This window comes from Sparus aurata, chromosome 3 (assembly GCF_900880675.1).
Source record: "Sparus aurata chromosome 3, fSpaAur1.1, whole genome shotgun sequence".
NCBI classification, from domain to species: Eukaryota; Metazoa; Chordata; class Actinopteri; order Spariformes; family Sparidae; genus Sparus; species Sparus aurata.
In genome coordinates this window covers 15,556,728-15,572,587 of record NC_044189.1, presented here as the reverse complement: position 1 = coordinate 15,572,587, position 15,860 = coordinate 15,556,728, and the positions used below count along the sequence as shown (strand labels likewise).

The 15,860-nt window shown below is 42.3% G+C and overlaps 1 protein-coding gene across 3 annotated transcripts in view; it reads right to left on the bottom strand.

Annotated features, from left to right (window-relative positions):
* The window catches only part of spire1a (spire-type actin nucleation factor 1a), a 36,491-nt gene that overhangs the window by 16,082 nt on the left and 4,549 nt on the right, over nucleotides 1-15,860 (bottom strand). For all 3 annotated transcript variants that reach the window (XM_030412305.1, XM_030412306.1, XM_030412307.1), the window contains exons 2-3: nucleotides 15,166-15,197; nucleotides 1,190-1,459 (exon numbers count right to left, since the gene is read on the bottom strand). In XM_030412305.1, the coding sequence (XP_030268165.1) occupies nucleotides 1,190-1,459; nucleotides 15,166-15,197 (302 nt within the window). The remainder of the gene's footprint in view (nucleotides 1-1,189; nucleotides 1,460-15,165; nucleotides 15,198-15,860) is intronic.

The window sequence follows — 15,860 nt, the reverse complement described above, 5'->3', positions numbered from 1 at the left end:
AAAACACGAAACCATCAACAGCATGAACCTGATTGTCCAGTCCGAGCCACATTGTCTGACTAGCGTCACCTGTACACCACTTAAAGCTCTGACCTGTATGGTATTTGATTGTAGGTGATAATAAAGGCAGCTTTTTCAGAGTAATGGGTGAGCTGTCAAATCATCAGAGACACAAAGGAGAAAACCAGTCCAATGACATAGTTTCATGTTCTCCTGATGGGTGTGGCTAGCCACAGGAATGCTCAGCACAGCAGAAAATGTCTTCTTCCTTATTTACTGAAGGGAAAGTCACAGGTAAATGTATATCTGAGCAGTGAAATCCTCTATTGTCATGCTTAAAATACAGCTGCATCAGTGGTCTCTACCATTTCTGCTGGAAACAATGATCTGTATCAAGCACACCTTTTCTATGAAAAACTGAAGGAAAACTTTGATTTTCATTGGCACAGTATGGACCAATGTCCCAGTTTAGTTTTAAATAATCCTAACTCATGTAGCCACTCCTTACTTCATTCCATTTCACTAAAGCAACGAGGAAACCCATTCAGCATCTAACTGTTCCTGTTTTTGTGGGATGCTGCAAAGCCTTTCATCTTGTGTCAGCTAATCGACTCGCTGTAGCCTTACCCACCCAATTTAACTCTGACAGAACAGCAGAGTACAAGCAGGAAAAGGAGGTCAGTCAGGAATGTGCAGTTATCCAATCTAGCCGTGTCATACCAACATATCGCAGTTTACACTCAAGAGGATGATTGTTGGAGGAATCAGGGGCCAGGCTAGATACGCACTGGCAGCAAATAGCCCAGACATTTGAGTTCTACACCAGGTTCATTATGTGGAGGGAACGGGCTGTAAATGTTTTTTAAGCCTATTCCCCAAATACCGGTGTGTTTACACTGCTATAATTACCAGTCTCATATTCAGAAGGTGGCTGGGGAATTTATAGCGTGGCGGCCCGCATCAGGGGAATTTGCTAGGAGCCGAGGAGTGATAATGATGTGTGGATGTGCTGCTCTGTTAATAGACCTGATGTTAAAATGTGGGGAAAAGGCGAAATGTGCAAATCTTGATCTGAACAATCTAAACACTTAATATGCCATTTGCACTGAGCACTGTCTGTATTTTTAACAAGCTTTAAAGAGGGAAACAAAAATCGGGCATTTATGAAATGCTCCGCAATCCGACCTACCATGATGACGTCTCGATAGCTGCGAATCTGGCTGACTGAGCTGATGGTGCTAGTGGAGACGGGCTCCTCTTCCTCCTCTTCTTCCTCACACTCGTCCTCTTCCTCTGTGGCTTCGTAGCCCTCGTCGGGACAGGGGTCGCTCTCTGTTTCTTGGGTGTTGGTCATCATGTCGATCAAGCGCTCGAGTGGCGGGCTCAGTTCCCGCTCCTCGTTTTCTTTCAGGCCATAGTCCAGAGCTTTGTAGATCATGACACCCAGTGAGTCGATAACCTGTGGGAGAATGGACAAGTGGGACTGAGTTTCTACAGAGAAAGAACAGTGTCAGACTGGCTTTCGTTTTTTTTTTTTAAATAGGAGCCATCATCACAGTAATAGTCTAAAAGGCTTTCGTGAATCCACACAGCCAGTTAAGATGGACATGAAAGACAAAGAATAAATAGAAAATGAACATCATTGTATTTATTTACTGTCATACCGGCTCAGCGTTATTTTTTTTATTGTTCGTTGTGGTGCCGACATGGTGAACTGGGTCAAATAGCTATATGTACATAATTAACTGTCCTTCAGCTTTACGATAAGGTAAATATATTTGTTCCAACCTGACTAACCTTTCTGATTTAGCTAAAGGTAGTAATCTTTTTTGCCGTTCATGGACATTTATTTACCTGCTGTTAGGTGTACCAACATTATGTTCTTTCCAGCTGACAAACTACACTCTCTTCCCCTGCTGCTCTATAATTAACGCACACCAGCACATCCTTGTGGATGAGACCCAATTTTATCACACCGGTCGTAGATAAACAACTCTATCCAAAACAACTCAATTCACCTGAACAGACAAGACGAGGGTCCATGTCCTCAAACCAGATGTGAAACGAGGCCACAGTGTTCCTCCAAATAACGTGATTATTACCGTAATCTGGGGATGATTCCATTTCATCACTTCCCCTCATTAATAAGTTGAGTATGACCCATGTTTTTTTTGCAGTTTTTTTCCACCTCGTCTTCATGTCACAAACCATCACTGGGCTACGATGAGACAAAGTTGTTCTTTCACCATGTCCAGTTGGCACTGCTGTGCCATGTCATGTCCTGATAACTCAATCTAACCCATGTCCTCAAATCAATAAGGGTTCAGAAGCGAGATAATATAAAAATGCTACACAGGACAGCAGATCGGATAAAAACTTTTGGAAACATCACATCTGTAAGACAGGACAAAGCTGATTTCAATTAGCTCAGGGGTGAAGGAGATATCTGGAAATAAAGTACTAAATATTCACTATTAACCAACATCTTAATCAGGATAATGCTTTTGAAATATGATTACAAAGAAGTGTCTGTCAAAGAGTTGTTAATGTACTTCACAGCACTCGTTATGATGGGGTTGCTTTTGGTTTCTTCAGCGTTGTGGCTACAAGGTTTCACTGGATGTGGATGTGATAATTTCTTTCACATTTTTATGACTGGCTGCAATCCATGTAGCCACTTTGCAGTCGACCAAGTCCCTGTGTTTGCAATGTGGAACAGGTTCCAGTGTTTTTACACAACAACATGCACACAGAATACTGCAATGGTCTGCAAGAAAAAAATCAGAATTAACTTCGAATTGGATTTATACTACAGCTAATCCTGGGCATTTGAACAAAAAATGACTAGGTACTTCAGATAATCACCTTGAAATATTAATTACTTTGGTTGTCAAAATGCCAGTGTTTGCCAAGTCTACATTTCAACCCATTTTAACTGGTTAAGTTGAAAAAATACTCTTAATCACTTTCCAATCACATTTGTAAATCAGCAATACAACATTTTGCAGTGGTGGTAGTGTTTCACACTGAGGCAACACCTAATAACACATCTCGTGACCTGCGAGCAGAGTCAACATGTCTGCCAGCAATGTCATTCACCAAAACAGTCATGAGATGTTCCTGTAATTGACCTAAAATGTGTATAAAGCATCAAATCGTCCCTATATCAAAAGTGTCCCAAAATATTACAGTGTTGTTACAAGTGTTGACTCCTAATGGCTGAACGGTGCACTGTAGGGTTTTATATCTTTTAAACGACTTGCTACATCATCCATCACAAAGCTATTAATGAAAAAGGACTCATCCAGATGCTTACATTGCTTTCACGTCTGAATGTTCTAGGGCGCAGCATAAAAACACTCGTGCACTGTACCTCAGCTGTATAATAGCAAAGAAAACCCTTTGTTTATACCAATGCCAGCAGCTCTTAGACAATAAGACATGTATTTTTAAATACCTTCCACAATCCTTATAATAACATGGTAGCACTGCAGGCCTAAATGTGGTAACAAGCAACACCTCACAGCTATTATGAAATGGCTTTTGTTGAAGTAATGACATGATCAGCTCAACGTGAGTCATTTCTGTACTGGTAGTACTTATCCGGAAGGAATGGAGCGACATTGTTTTAAAAGGGAGGTGTCCAAATAAAGCGCAGGGTTGATGCAGATGAAGCTAGTGTTTGATGGGCATGGTTAGCTATGGTTTGGAGCGGTGCCAGGGATCAGGCACCTGGCTGTCGTTTCTGGGAGTGGAATGCAGAGAAGGGAAGGATGTTGACAGAGCAGGTTTGGGCTCACTGACTTCAGCAGAAGAGCTGTAAAATCATTAATGACATAAAATAACTCCACATAGAGTTTAAGTGCCACTTTCACATTTGGACCAAATCCAGTTTACTTTGTTTTTTCCCCAGTGATCTCTAAGAAAAACGGATTTGTAACAATGTTTTGTTCAAAACAATCCAACATTTATTAATTTATGGATCAAATCCCTAAACCAACAATTTAACTCGGCTCCCTATTCAATGTCTTTCTTTAATAATAATAATAATTCATTTAATTTATATAGCACTTTTCAATGACCCAAAGTCGCTTACAGAGATAGGTACACAGATAGCAAACAAAGATAATACACAAATAGCAAACAAAGATAACAAAAGACAAAGCACGACAGGGAAACAAAAGCAATGGTGGGGCGTGGAGTAGATAACACTGGTACAGACAAACAGACAAAACAGGTACAACAGTAGTCAAGAGGTGGCAGGGGTGGATTGAAGAGCGGTGGGGGGCTGATGAGTGAGGAGAGTGGAAGGAGAGTGTAGAGGGGCGGGTCAGGGGGAGAGGGCAGGAATGAAGGTGGTTTTGAGTAGGGGACATCGTAGGCTTGTGAGAAGAGGTAGGTTTTTAGGCAGGATTTAAATGTGGTAAGTGAGGGAGAGTCACGGACGGGTTGGGGGAGAGAGTTCCAAAGTCGGGGTGCAGTTCTGGAGAAGGCTCTGTCTCCGAAGGTTTTGAGTTTGGATGGTGGTATAGTCAGAGTGAGAGAGGAGGAGGATCGGAGGGCTCGGGAGGGGCGATGGGGGATAAGGAGGTCAGATAGGTAGGGTGGGGCCGGGTGATGGAGAGCTTTGAAGGTCAGGAGGAGTATTTTGAAGTCAATGCGTTGTTTGATAGGGAGCCAGTGGATGGTGTAGAGAACGGGGGTGATGTGTTCACGGGACCGGGTGTGAGTGAGGAGGCGAGCAGCAGAGTTTTGGACCGTTTGAAGTCTATGAAGGGAATTAGAGGTGATGCCAGTGAGGAGGAAGTTGCAGTAGTCAAGACGTGAGGAGATGAAGGCGTGGATAAGGGATTCAGCAGCAGGGGGGGAGAGGCAATGTCTGATTTTGGCAATGCGGCGGAGGTGGAAGTAGGAAGTCTTGACAGTGGAGCTGACATGGGGATCAAAGGAGAGGGTGGGGTCCAGGATAATGCCAAGGTTGCGTGCCAGGGGGGAGGGAGAGATGATCAAGCTGTCAATGGTGAGTGAGATGGGTCCAGTTTTGTTAAGACTGGATTTGGTGCCAATGAGGAGGAGCTCTGTTTTGTCACTGTTGAGTTTGAGGAAGTTCTGGGACAGCCATGTTTTTATTGCAGAGATGCAGGTTTCGATGTGGTTGAGGGGAGGATTTTGGTTGGGTTTGGTGCGAATGTAGATCTGGGTGTCGTCAGCATAACAGTGGAAGTTGAGTTTGCGGATGTGTCCAAGGGGGAACAGGTAGCAGATGAAAAGAAGGGGGCCGAGGACTGAGCCCTGAGGGACCACCTGCATAACAGGAGAGAGGGTGGATGTGTGGCAAGAGAGGGAGGCGAACTGTTGACTGGCTCACGTCCTATCTCAATGACAGACAAGAGCAGTGCTCTCGACACCCTGCTGGCGCAGCCGTTTAAGGAGGATGGAATGATTGACAGTATCAAAGGCTGCGCTGAGGTCTAGTAGCAGCAGGATGTTGAGGGCACCGGAGTCTGCAGAGGTGAGGAGGTCATTGACAACTTTAACAAGGGCAGTTTCGGTGCTGTGAAGTGGGCGGAAACCAGATTGGAGGGGTTCATAGAGGTTGTTTGACTGGAGGTGGGTGTGAAGTTGGGCGGCGACAATGCGTTCCAGAGTTTTGGAGAGGAACGGCAGGTTGGAGATGGGATAGTAGTTGGAGAGGTTGGCTGGATCAAGGGTGGGCTTTTTGAGGATGGGGGTGATGGAGGTAAGTTTGTTGATAGAGGGAACAAGACAAAGGGTAGGGCCCTATGATTTCGCGATCACAGAATCGCGGACGGAATCGCGGAATTGGCCGATTAAAACAGAATCTATAGTTAAATGCGAAATTTGACATAATTTCACTGAAATGCTGTTTTCGTGTGGAAGAGGAACGTATGTCTGAGAAAAACTGCACGGAGGGAAGCAAATTTGGGTGGCACAACAAGTCCCCACCCCCCACCCCCCGTCAAAACAATGTAAGCATGGAGAAGCGGCTGCCCACGGCTCCGTCTTCGTCGGTGAAAAAACTGAGAAACTTGACGTTAACCCCTCAGTACAGAGCCGAGCAGTTCCCGAACAACTTGTATGTGTCAGGTGAACTGTTGTTTTGCAAAGAAGCAGACCTGAGAAATCATAATTAAAGTTGTAATGCGTGAGAGTTAGCCACCTGTCCGATTCATATTATCGGCATATCACTAAAGTGACTGTTAACTGCTGCTAGCACTAGCTGCTGTTAGCTAGCTAGCCCCGTTAGCCACAGCCCTCTTAGCTGACTCTGCCTGGGCTGGAAGCTCAGAGGACAGGGGGAGGGTTGGTGTTTTCACTGCTAGCTGGTTAGTATGTTATTGACATAATGTCACAAGTATAATTTCTGATTTTGCTGGTCATCTTTGCTAATTTTTTTAATGTTTACTACTGAAATTTTCAGAACAATTTTGGTATGCAAACATTTACTGCATCTGTCTGAGAGCTGACCATGTTTTATTCAATGAAACCCAAATTAAATATACTACTGTATGAAGACATGATGAAATCAGATGTTTTTGATGCACTTTAGTGTACTCTACGGTACAGTATTGAGGAAATGTGTTTGTCACCTCAATAAATTTAAGGTAATTTCTATTTAATTTGTGTACATCTTGTCATTTACATTAAAGAAACACTGTTGTTGTAAAATAAGAGTAAAAGGTAAAAAGAAAAAAAAAACTGGATTCCCAAAATTTTAATGGACAAAACGGAATTCCCCAAAATTAAAACGGAAAAAACGGAATTTGGGAAATAATAAAACGGAAATTGGCAAAAAATAAAACAGATTTTATAGGGCCCTACAAGGGATAGAGACTAATTGAAGAGGGTGGTGAGGTCGGGGATGAGGACGGGGAGGCAGGCCTTGGTTAGAGCCGTTGGGAGGGGGTCGAGAGAGCAGGTGGTTGTTTTGGACGCAGTGATGATGTCCAAAATGTGGGAGGAGTCAATGGGGGAGAAGGCAGTGAGAGAAGGGGGGGGGCAGGTGGTCTGGAAGGTGGAGGGGGACTGGAATGGTGGTGGTGGTGGTGGAGGAGTTGACGACGGCGGCAGTCAGGGAGCTGTTGATTTGGCGGCTGGAGCAGTTTGTTGACGGTGGAGAACAGGATGTGGGGGTTCCGGTTGGTACTGTTGATGAATGTGGAGAAGCGGGCGGATTTAGCAGCTTGGAGAGCATCACGGTAGGAGGAGATGTGGTGTTTGTAGGCTTCAGCGTGAACAGTGAGGTGGGTTCGTTTGTGAAGTCGTTCGAGTTGGCGGCCGGTCTGTTTCATGGTGCGGAGTTTGTGTACCAGGGGGCAGAGTTGGTGAATGAGACAGAGGACGTTTTCCTTTAAATAAAAATACAGTGCTTAAAAACGCAACAAAAGTAGCAACAGCCTCTAATTTGAATTTTCCAACACCAACCTATTGATCTCATTCTTTCCTGGGAAAAGCTCTGCCCATTTCATGGTGTTGAGCCACTATCGCTTATCAACAACCATCTCTGTGTGCAGCTGATAATCCTGTTCCGGGGCTAAAATAAATACTCTATTCCTTAGTGTCTTATTATGCAACTTTATAATCCATCTGTAGGACAACATGGGCTGTAGTGGGCGGAGATACGTGGGAATGCTGGAGTGACAAGAAGACGGGAGCAAATTTCCCTGCCAACACAAAATGGCTTGTAATAATTAACTGGCCAGTGGTTCAACAGTAGCCAGCAAAAAAAGGCTCACTGTTCAATGCATCATTAATTAAAGCCCTCTGAGCAATAATCTGGTTTATGTTCTCCAAGGTTTAGATGCGCCGGAGCGTAAATAATGACAGCTTGGGCTCAAAGTTGCCAGATAAACAGTTATGTCCGGACATAAATGGCGAGGAAAACATACACGCGAAGGCTGAAGGAGTACAAACTTACGAGTTTGTCAGATGGGATGGGGGAGAGGCATCTTAAGTATCAAAAGCAATAACAGGAAAGAGAAAAATTACATATCACTCTCTTATTCAAAGACTCGTGACTTAGGAATGAGGAAAAGCAGAGGAGCAGGAATGAGGAAGGGGGAAAAGGTAGGCAGATAAACAGTCAGGAAAGCCTGTCCAGAAAAACCCACCGCTGGGTTCCAGGCACGGGTGGCAGAAGTGTTTCGTAGCAAATGGCTAATTGAAACCAGTTTCCACTCAGGCAAGGAGGAAACCTGCTGAGGGGGATGAAACACACATATGTTCCCAACGCCGTGCTCTAACCACAGGTAGCCGGAAAACGCCTACATTTTCAAATGCTTCTTAGGAAATGCAGCGGGATGAGTCATCTGGGTGTCAAAGACAAAAAATAGTATCACTGAGAATAAATGTAGTGCTCAGCATAACCAGGACAGACTTACTGTGTACTAAATACACAAACATAACATTCACATTCTACAAATAATCCATTCAGAATGGGCTCCATCCTCCCTCAAAAACATCTTTTCTCAAGCTCCACAAACAAATAGGGGATGCTAATCTCTTGCATGACATCACTGCCGGAGTAAGAAGTGCTTCAAGCTTATGTTTTCCAACAATGACTTGATTTATACAATGAAGGCCAGTGTCAGAGACATCATCTAGAGAATCAATGACGAAGACGAAGTGAATTTTTTACTCATGAATAACCTTTGTCTCCTGCAGGAACGCTGTTTTTCATATCAAATCAAGAATTCTTTGACAGAGTTGGTTACCAATAGTACAAAACAGCTAATACATTATTAGTAAGACTTTTAAAACAATTTTATTTCATTGAATTTTTTTAAATAGAACATGGAAAAAACCCTCATGTCAAGTAGACCTGTTTTCTCCAAACATGAACTTGTTTGAGCTTTGTGCCCAATCCACAAAATTAAGAGTAGTCTTTCCACTTAACCAGTTAAAATGGGCTGAGCTGTACACTTAGCAAACACTGGCCTTTTGACAACCCAAAAAAATGAAGAGGGACACATAATTAAAAACATCTGCTTGGTCTGCTTTTGGGCCAAACAGCTCAGACGGGCAACACTGGCAAGTTTAGTCACTCAAGAGTCCCTGGTGATGCTAAAACTCATCTAACCTTTGGCCCCAAGGCTGCACTTTCCCACCTGGAACTTGCGTGGAAAAGTGATTCATTCTCAATGTGACCACCTCTGGTTAGATGAAGGTTAAATAAAGTTAAAATAGTACCTTTTCCACCATTTCTTAAGCATTTGGAACTACTACAGTTTTCCATTACTGAGCCCTCTCATTGAAGGAGAGGTCAGGTATGCTTTTAAAAAAAGACTGTTGTAAAAATGGACATATGCAGTACATATTTTTAGTTACATGAGCTGTACAAGAGGAGCAACCACGATAGGGGGAAAGCATCAGTGAGTCAACCAGTACGCAGATGGGCGAAGAATGAGTGGATTGTGTTAAACAGCACTATGAACACTCACACAAACACGTGAGGAAGGAGAAAGTCAGGCGTATGTGCTGTGGAGTCTCGTCAATTCAAATCAGTTGTCTATGAATATGCCAGTATGTAATATAGCTGATGTACACTATCAGGTGACTTCAGATTTAAGATGGAGTTAAAAGAAATACTCAACCTTTCTGAAGGGCTACTGACGCATGTTTTATGTTGATGCAGGCGCCAAATGTGTACAAAATGTGTACAGAGATGGTTCGTTTGCTTTTTGTCTCGTTTTAAATATCTGTATCACAATTACTAAGGCCACGATAGTCATAAAATAACATTTTCATATCGTTCCATGCCTTATCTATGATGTAATTGATCATTTTAAACTTGTTTTTATTTTGTACTTTGTTTAAAAAAGACTATAAAAGACATTTAACCAGAAAAAAAAGAAAAAAAAAAAAAGATCTGCTTGTGTTTATTTAAAAAAATGCTTGTCAACTCTTTTGATTTGTTTTTTAAATATATTACCAGTATACAGCTATTCACTTGAAAGCAAAAGTCTCTATGATCTGTGGCCTGACATGATTTCTGGCTCACAGTTAACACGATCACACTCTTGCAGCCCAAGACATCACTGCAGCCATCCGAGTTCACAAAGTACTCCACTAAGCAGGATGGCAGGAGTAGAGCAAAGCCATCACAACACAGTTACATAACCACGGTTAAAAACCCAGAGGTCTTCCACTGCATGAGCGGCTGCTCAGCCTCCTCCGGTCTGCAGCATCCCTACCCGTGGTTCATAGAGGGACAGAATGCCATGCTGCTGGTCAAAAACTGTCGAGTTTGCATTTATCTATGAAGTCAACTGGAAAATTGCTGAGGACTGAGGAAACTTCCCTCTGGATCAAACAGCCATCACGGAAATTATGTGTTATCATCTCAAGCCATCACGGTGATGGACATAAAAGCTGAGCCTGTCACAGAAAAAAATGTTTCCTTCAGATAAAACTCAACTGCTTTCCAAACACTAAGAACATATACAGAACACATGACACTGTGAAGAATCTGTTTAGCAAGCATAAAAAACCTTTGAAAAACATGGCTGCAGTTATCGTATGTTGAAAATAAACCAACAGAGTTTAGTGCATTTCAATACAGCCAAAATTCATCAGCTGCCAAATGCTCTTCCCGCTGAGTTTGAATTAAAATGTCTCCATCCCCACAGGGACTCTAAACACCACACAAATCTGACTGACGGCTCGACAGAGAGGATAAAACTCTCCAAACAAACTAGATTTATGTTTTTCCCAAAAAAACAAACAAGACTTTCTAGCAGCTAGTGACAAAAGATCCAATAACTTCATAAAGTTGACAGTCTAAAGAGGATACTCTATTCATCTACCAGGCCTGAATGGACCAGAATAAAAAGAAATAGATCTCTTATGTGGTGGATATATATATATAGTGTAATTTGACTCAAAAAGCTTCGACTACTCAATTAATTGCATTCCTGTGGCTTTGTGCTTGCTGTGAATATCCCTACATAGGCAGAAATTGAGCCTCGGGGGCTGCAATATGAGCCGCACGGGGGCTTTTTAGTGAAGCGTCAATGTCACAAAAATCAATTGATTGATAAGGATAAAAGCAGGATGTAACATTGAGGTCACTGGAACATTTCTGGCATACAGGGATCAAACTGGGCGCCAGTCTCTCACTCCAGGGGACTGTCTGAACTCAAAAGCCACAGACAGCTGACCCAAAAAAAAAAATCTTTGCTTGTTTGTTACCCAACGCGCATTGAATTGACACACATTCATAAGAATCTTCCCTAAAATTTCTAAAGCAAGTCTACAGACATCTCTTCCAATTAAAATTTGCAGTCTGATGTCAGAACTGACCAGAGTGAGAAACAGTCTTTGTAGAGACGGACCTTATTGCCTGCAGTGACTGGTATACACCATGCACAGAGGCCTCACATGCAGACATATGCAGCCCCTGTTCAAGCAGCTGTAGGGCGGGGGCCCGTACTGTACACTGTTTATATGCAAAAACATGCACTACTTCACTGAATCTGAACAAAACAGCCAAATGCATGTAACCTCTTACTATCTGGAGGAGAGGATAAGTGAGAATTTGAATCCATAATTTAAAACAAGAAAAAGATATGTGAGTGAATGTGACACGAAGGGTCCATATTATTTGGAAAATGAGAACAAAAACACACTAACCGCCATTTGCTGACTACCTTACAGGCAACTACAATCCAGGCCATTAGAATCCATTTCGTGGCCAAGGCTTTACCTCATGCGTGACGTCGGCAAACCAACTGCCTTGGCCCAAAGTTGACCTGCAGGGACCTGAGCAGAACTGGCAAACTGGGGAACCTGTAATAGGATACTACAACTAATCTCACCTTAATCTTCAAGTGAGGACAAAGTGGGTTAAGCTTGTTCAAGGCGTATGTCACACAAATTATTTTCCTCTAAGAAACTTTTACTACCAACCGTGAAGATAACAAGAGAGCACTACCAAGAAAAAGCTCTGCCTGCATGTAAAGTCTGAATATAAAAAGGTAGCGTATCAGTTTGATATTATTGATGGTTATCCTATAACACATCTTCTGCGGTAGAAGTGAGGGAAAGTGGGTCACCTTAACACAAGATAATGATTAGCACCAAAAGACTTAAGGGTGTCGAAGCAGAGATGAGTATGGGAGAGTGGTTCTGGTTTATTTTCTTGTTGGTTCACTCACTTAGACGAGGAACTGAGACAACTTACACCTATGAGGCTAAAACACAAGGGACTAAAGCCAAAACGTGCATTGCAGTATATTATCATGTAAAAGTGTAATCATGTCTTTCATGGATTTGATTAGCATGTTAGTGTGCCAACATTTGATAATTAGCAGTTAACACAGAAACAGCTGCAGCTGAAGTGAATGTCTTAGTTTTTAAGGTATTTTGATCATAAATTACTTAATAAATTACGAATAATGGTTGATGGAAATGTCATCTTAAATAATGCTTAAGTGGACCTGAACTAATTCATGACTCCTCAGGTTGGCACTTTGGATAGAGTTAATGAAAGTTAACCGACTTCCAGTAAAGAAGAGGAAACTCACTGGGAGTGAGAAATGGCCGACAGTGCTGAGTTGCACAGGTGTAATTATCTCATCAAGGCATGGTTGTATCCTTCCGTTACAGCCCTTCTACTTTCGCGCAATTCTGCGTTTTGCCAGTTTAGGGCTATCATACATCAGAATAACGGCACACATGGACAAGTTAAAGTTATTCTGTTGGCATGTGTTAAAGAGGCACTAAGCTGAGAATCTTTGCATTTTTTGTACATTGTTTAATCTCAGTTGTCAAATTCTGTGTAACTGACACCACACTGCAGTGAATGACTATGTAATTCCTGCTTTTTGCCTTTTCAGGGGCATTTCTTCCTCAGTAATGAAGACATTGTGATGTATTGCTGATGATCGTCTTGCAGTGTACCAAGTATCGCAAAATTGCTGTATTATGATACAGTCTTTATCCTGGCCAACGTAACATGACTAACAATGTGATTCCCTCGCCTAGTCCATCCAGCAGTTGTTGAGACATACTAGTGTGGACCAAACTGGTGGACTGACCAATAGACATTGGCATCCAAATTGCTGCCGTATTTTTTTAATGTGCTTAGTTAAAAACAAATTTGTAAAACAAGCCACTGTCTCTCACGTCGAACTCACATGTGACAAGTTTCAGCCATCAATCGAAAAAATAACACCCAACAATAACAAGGTGTGGCATCCAGCTTAAACCACATCGTCAGTTCTGTGGGAAATAACCATTATGCAAGGTGTCACGTATTACCAAAGAAACAACAAACACACCCTGTTTATTCGTGGCACTGTGGTGTAGGCAGAAGCCTGGGCTTACATTTAGGCTGAGCGGCTCACAGTTCAACCATGAGATTTCATCCGTGTTCTGACCGTCAGCTGAGGCAGAGGAATTCTATTTCCCACTAAGCCATGCAAAAACACACACATAGTGTGCATGCCTGTGATCACATGAACTACAAGACAAACACGAAGAGCGATCGCACTGCTCCGAGTTGACAGAGGACTCTCTGTGTAATTAGTCTGTGTACACAATAAAGCTTCGAGGGAGGCTTCTCCCACCGTTATTATACAATATACCTAGCTTGGCCAAGCACACATTGACCACATGCCATCTTCACGTGCTTTTGTGATGAGCATATAACGGTGTAAAAAGTAATGCATTTATGAACAAAGAGAGAAGAAGGACGAAGACGTGTTCTATTTCAAGTGCACTCCCGCATTGGCGTGCAGCACACACAATAACTGCAGAATGAAGTAAATAGCGCTATTCGTCCCCGGTTAACTCCCACTCACTCATGTTTAGTGCATCGCAGGTCAGGGCTCAGTCTCTAGAACAAAACAAAGATGTAATGAATGCTGATGTATTTGGATAAGAAAAATGTTTTAATAGATATGGCCTCATGCAGGTGCTTTCACCCTGTTCCATTTCAGTGAGAGGTTATCATTTTGTGTGCACGCCTACACACATGGACACTCTGAGGAAGCACATCTTGTTTTCATCTATCTGATGGGCAGGGCCATGTTCACGTGTTGGCTGCATTGACGTGACAGGCAGAGCAGATTTCTACCAGGTTCTGCAGAGAAAATAGTCCTTGCACACGCCTTTGTTAATATTAATCTAAATGTTTTGAATTGGTTCAATATAGAGGAAATAATCTTCTCACAATATTGCATCACCGTGGCCACATCAGCCTTCTTGTGGTGTAGTTACTCACAAACAGTGTCGGCTGTGGGCAAGCTGTGAAAACACATTCTGAAATAATTTCGTCTGTGTTGACACGACAAAAAAAAAAAAAAAGAAATGCATGGGATGACAAGAAATCTGATGGCTGAACCCATCATATTCTATTTTAAGGGTGACAGAACTGTTAGAACTTTGCTTTTTATTCAAGAAACTACTACTCTGAGTTTATCATATCACTTCCCAAGAGCCTCCCTGCCAGCTGAAGATACGCAACTTTGGTAATCCCTGCCAACAGTTCACCAATTAAAAAAATACACTCAACGTGTGACATGTAAGAATTTTAGTTGGGAGCATTCAAAATGTTACCAAAAATATTAATAAAATGTGAATTACAGTGCAAAGATATATACCAAATTAAGCATGCTAACCAGCTAGCCCCGACCTGTCCCAGTCTGAAAGCTCATGTGATAGCTATGTATACGCCAACACTCTCCGCGTTCTCCAAACTCCCAGTCTGGACTGCTAGCTGCGCAGCTAACTGAGCTAACAGCAGCTACAATTAGCAGCAGTAAGCAGTTACTTTAGCAATATGGTGCCTCCATTTGTTTTGTTTTCAACAGGTGGTCATTTTTACATGTTGCATGTTTAAGTCTAGCAAAGTAAAACTTTATATTATGTTCACTTGTTGAAGTGTTACTGATGTTACAACAGAGCTGCCTTGGTCGCTGTCCACCACTGTCTGTTAATTTGTTGCTTTCATCCCTTCCGCATTATATTGTGGGATGTTTATGCTCCCATAGGATCCAGTGCTTGCATACAGTAATATTTCCCTGGAAAGAGTGTGCATTAGACTACTGGCTTGATATACATTTAAAAATCTCACACACTGTTTTGGTATACTAAAAAGTCTGTTGGAATCGGAGTGACAAAAGACCGCAACGTAAAACTCACCTCTAATGATGTGGGGGCTGATCCATATTTATCTGTAATGACAGAACACAAAAAGAAAGTTATTATCATTCAGACACTGTGGTTATCATTTGTGCAAGTGCTTATCTGTAACAGACAATCAGCAAACACACCCGCTGAATTATTTACGTGCGTGCACTGTGCAGCTATGCACGACATCTTGAAAATGAACTGACAGACGCACACCTCACACAGTGTTACAGAACATAAAATATTAAACTTATAGCACTAGGAGTGAGAACAGAGAGGAGACTAAATGTGGGGGCAGCAGTAAAGCATTATTACCCGACAGTACTGAACATGACTGTAAAACTAGTGAGTGAATAAATGACAATGTTTTCTCTGCAATAACTGCCTGAGGCAGTTGAGCTGTCAAAACCAGCCACTCGGGGCTGGTTATAGCATTAAGGCTGTAGATGCCCCCTACTCATTCCCATGAAGCTTCCTCTCAAAATGCAAGTCTTAATAATTCACTGAAAACTTTTGCTTAACAACACAACAAATCACAGAAACCCAAGTGGAGTGGAAAAACCTAAACTTTCTCTTCCATTTATTGGAGAAAAAATAAAGCAAACCTGAAAACACTTACAATCTTATCTCGTGTTCTTATACTGGCTCTCTGACACACCTGTACTTCTAGATTTTTCCTGTACGACACAAAGTTGGTCTCTTTACCA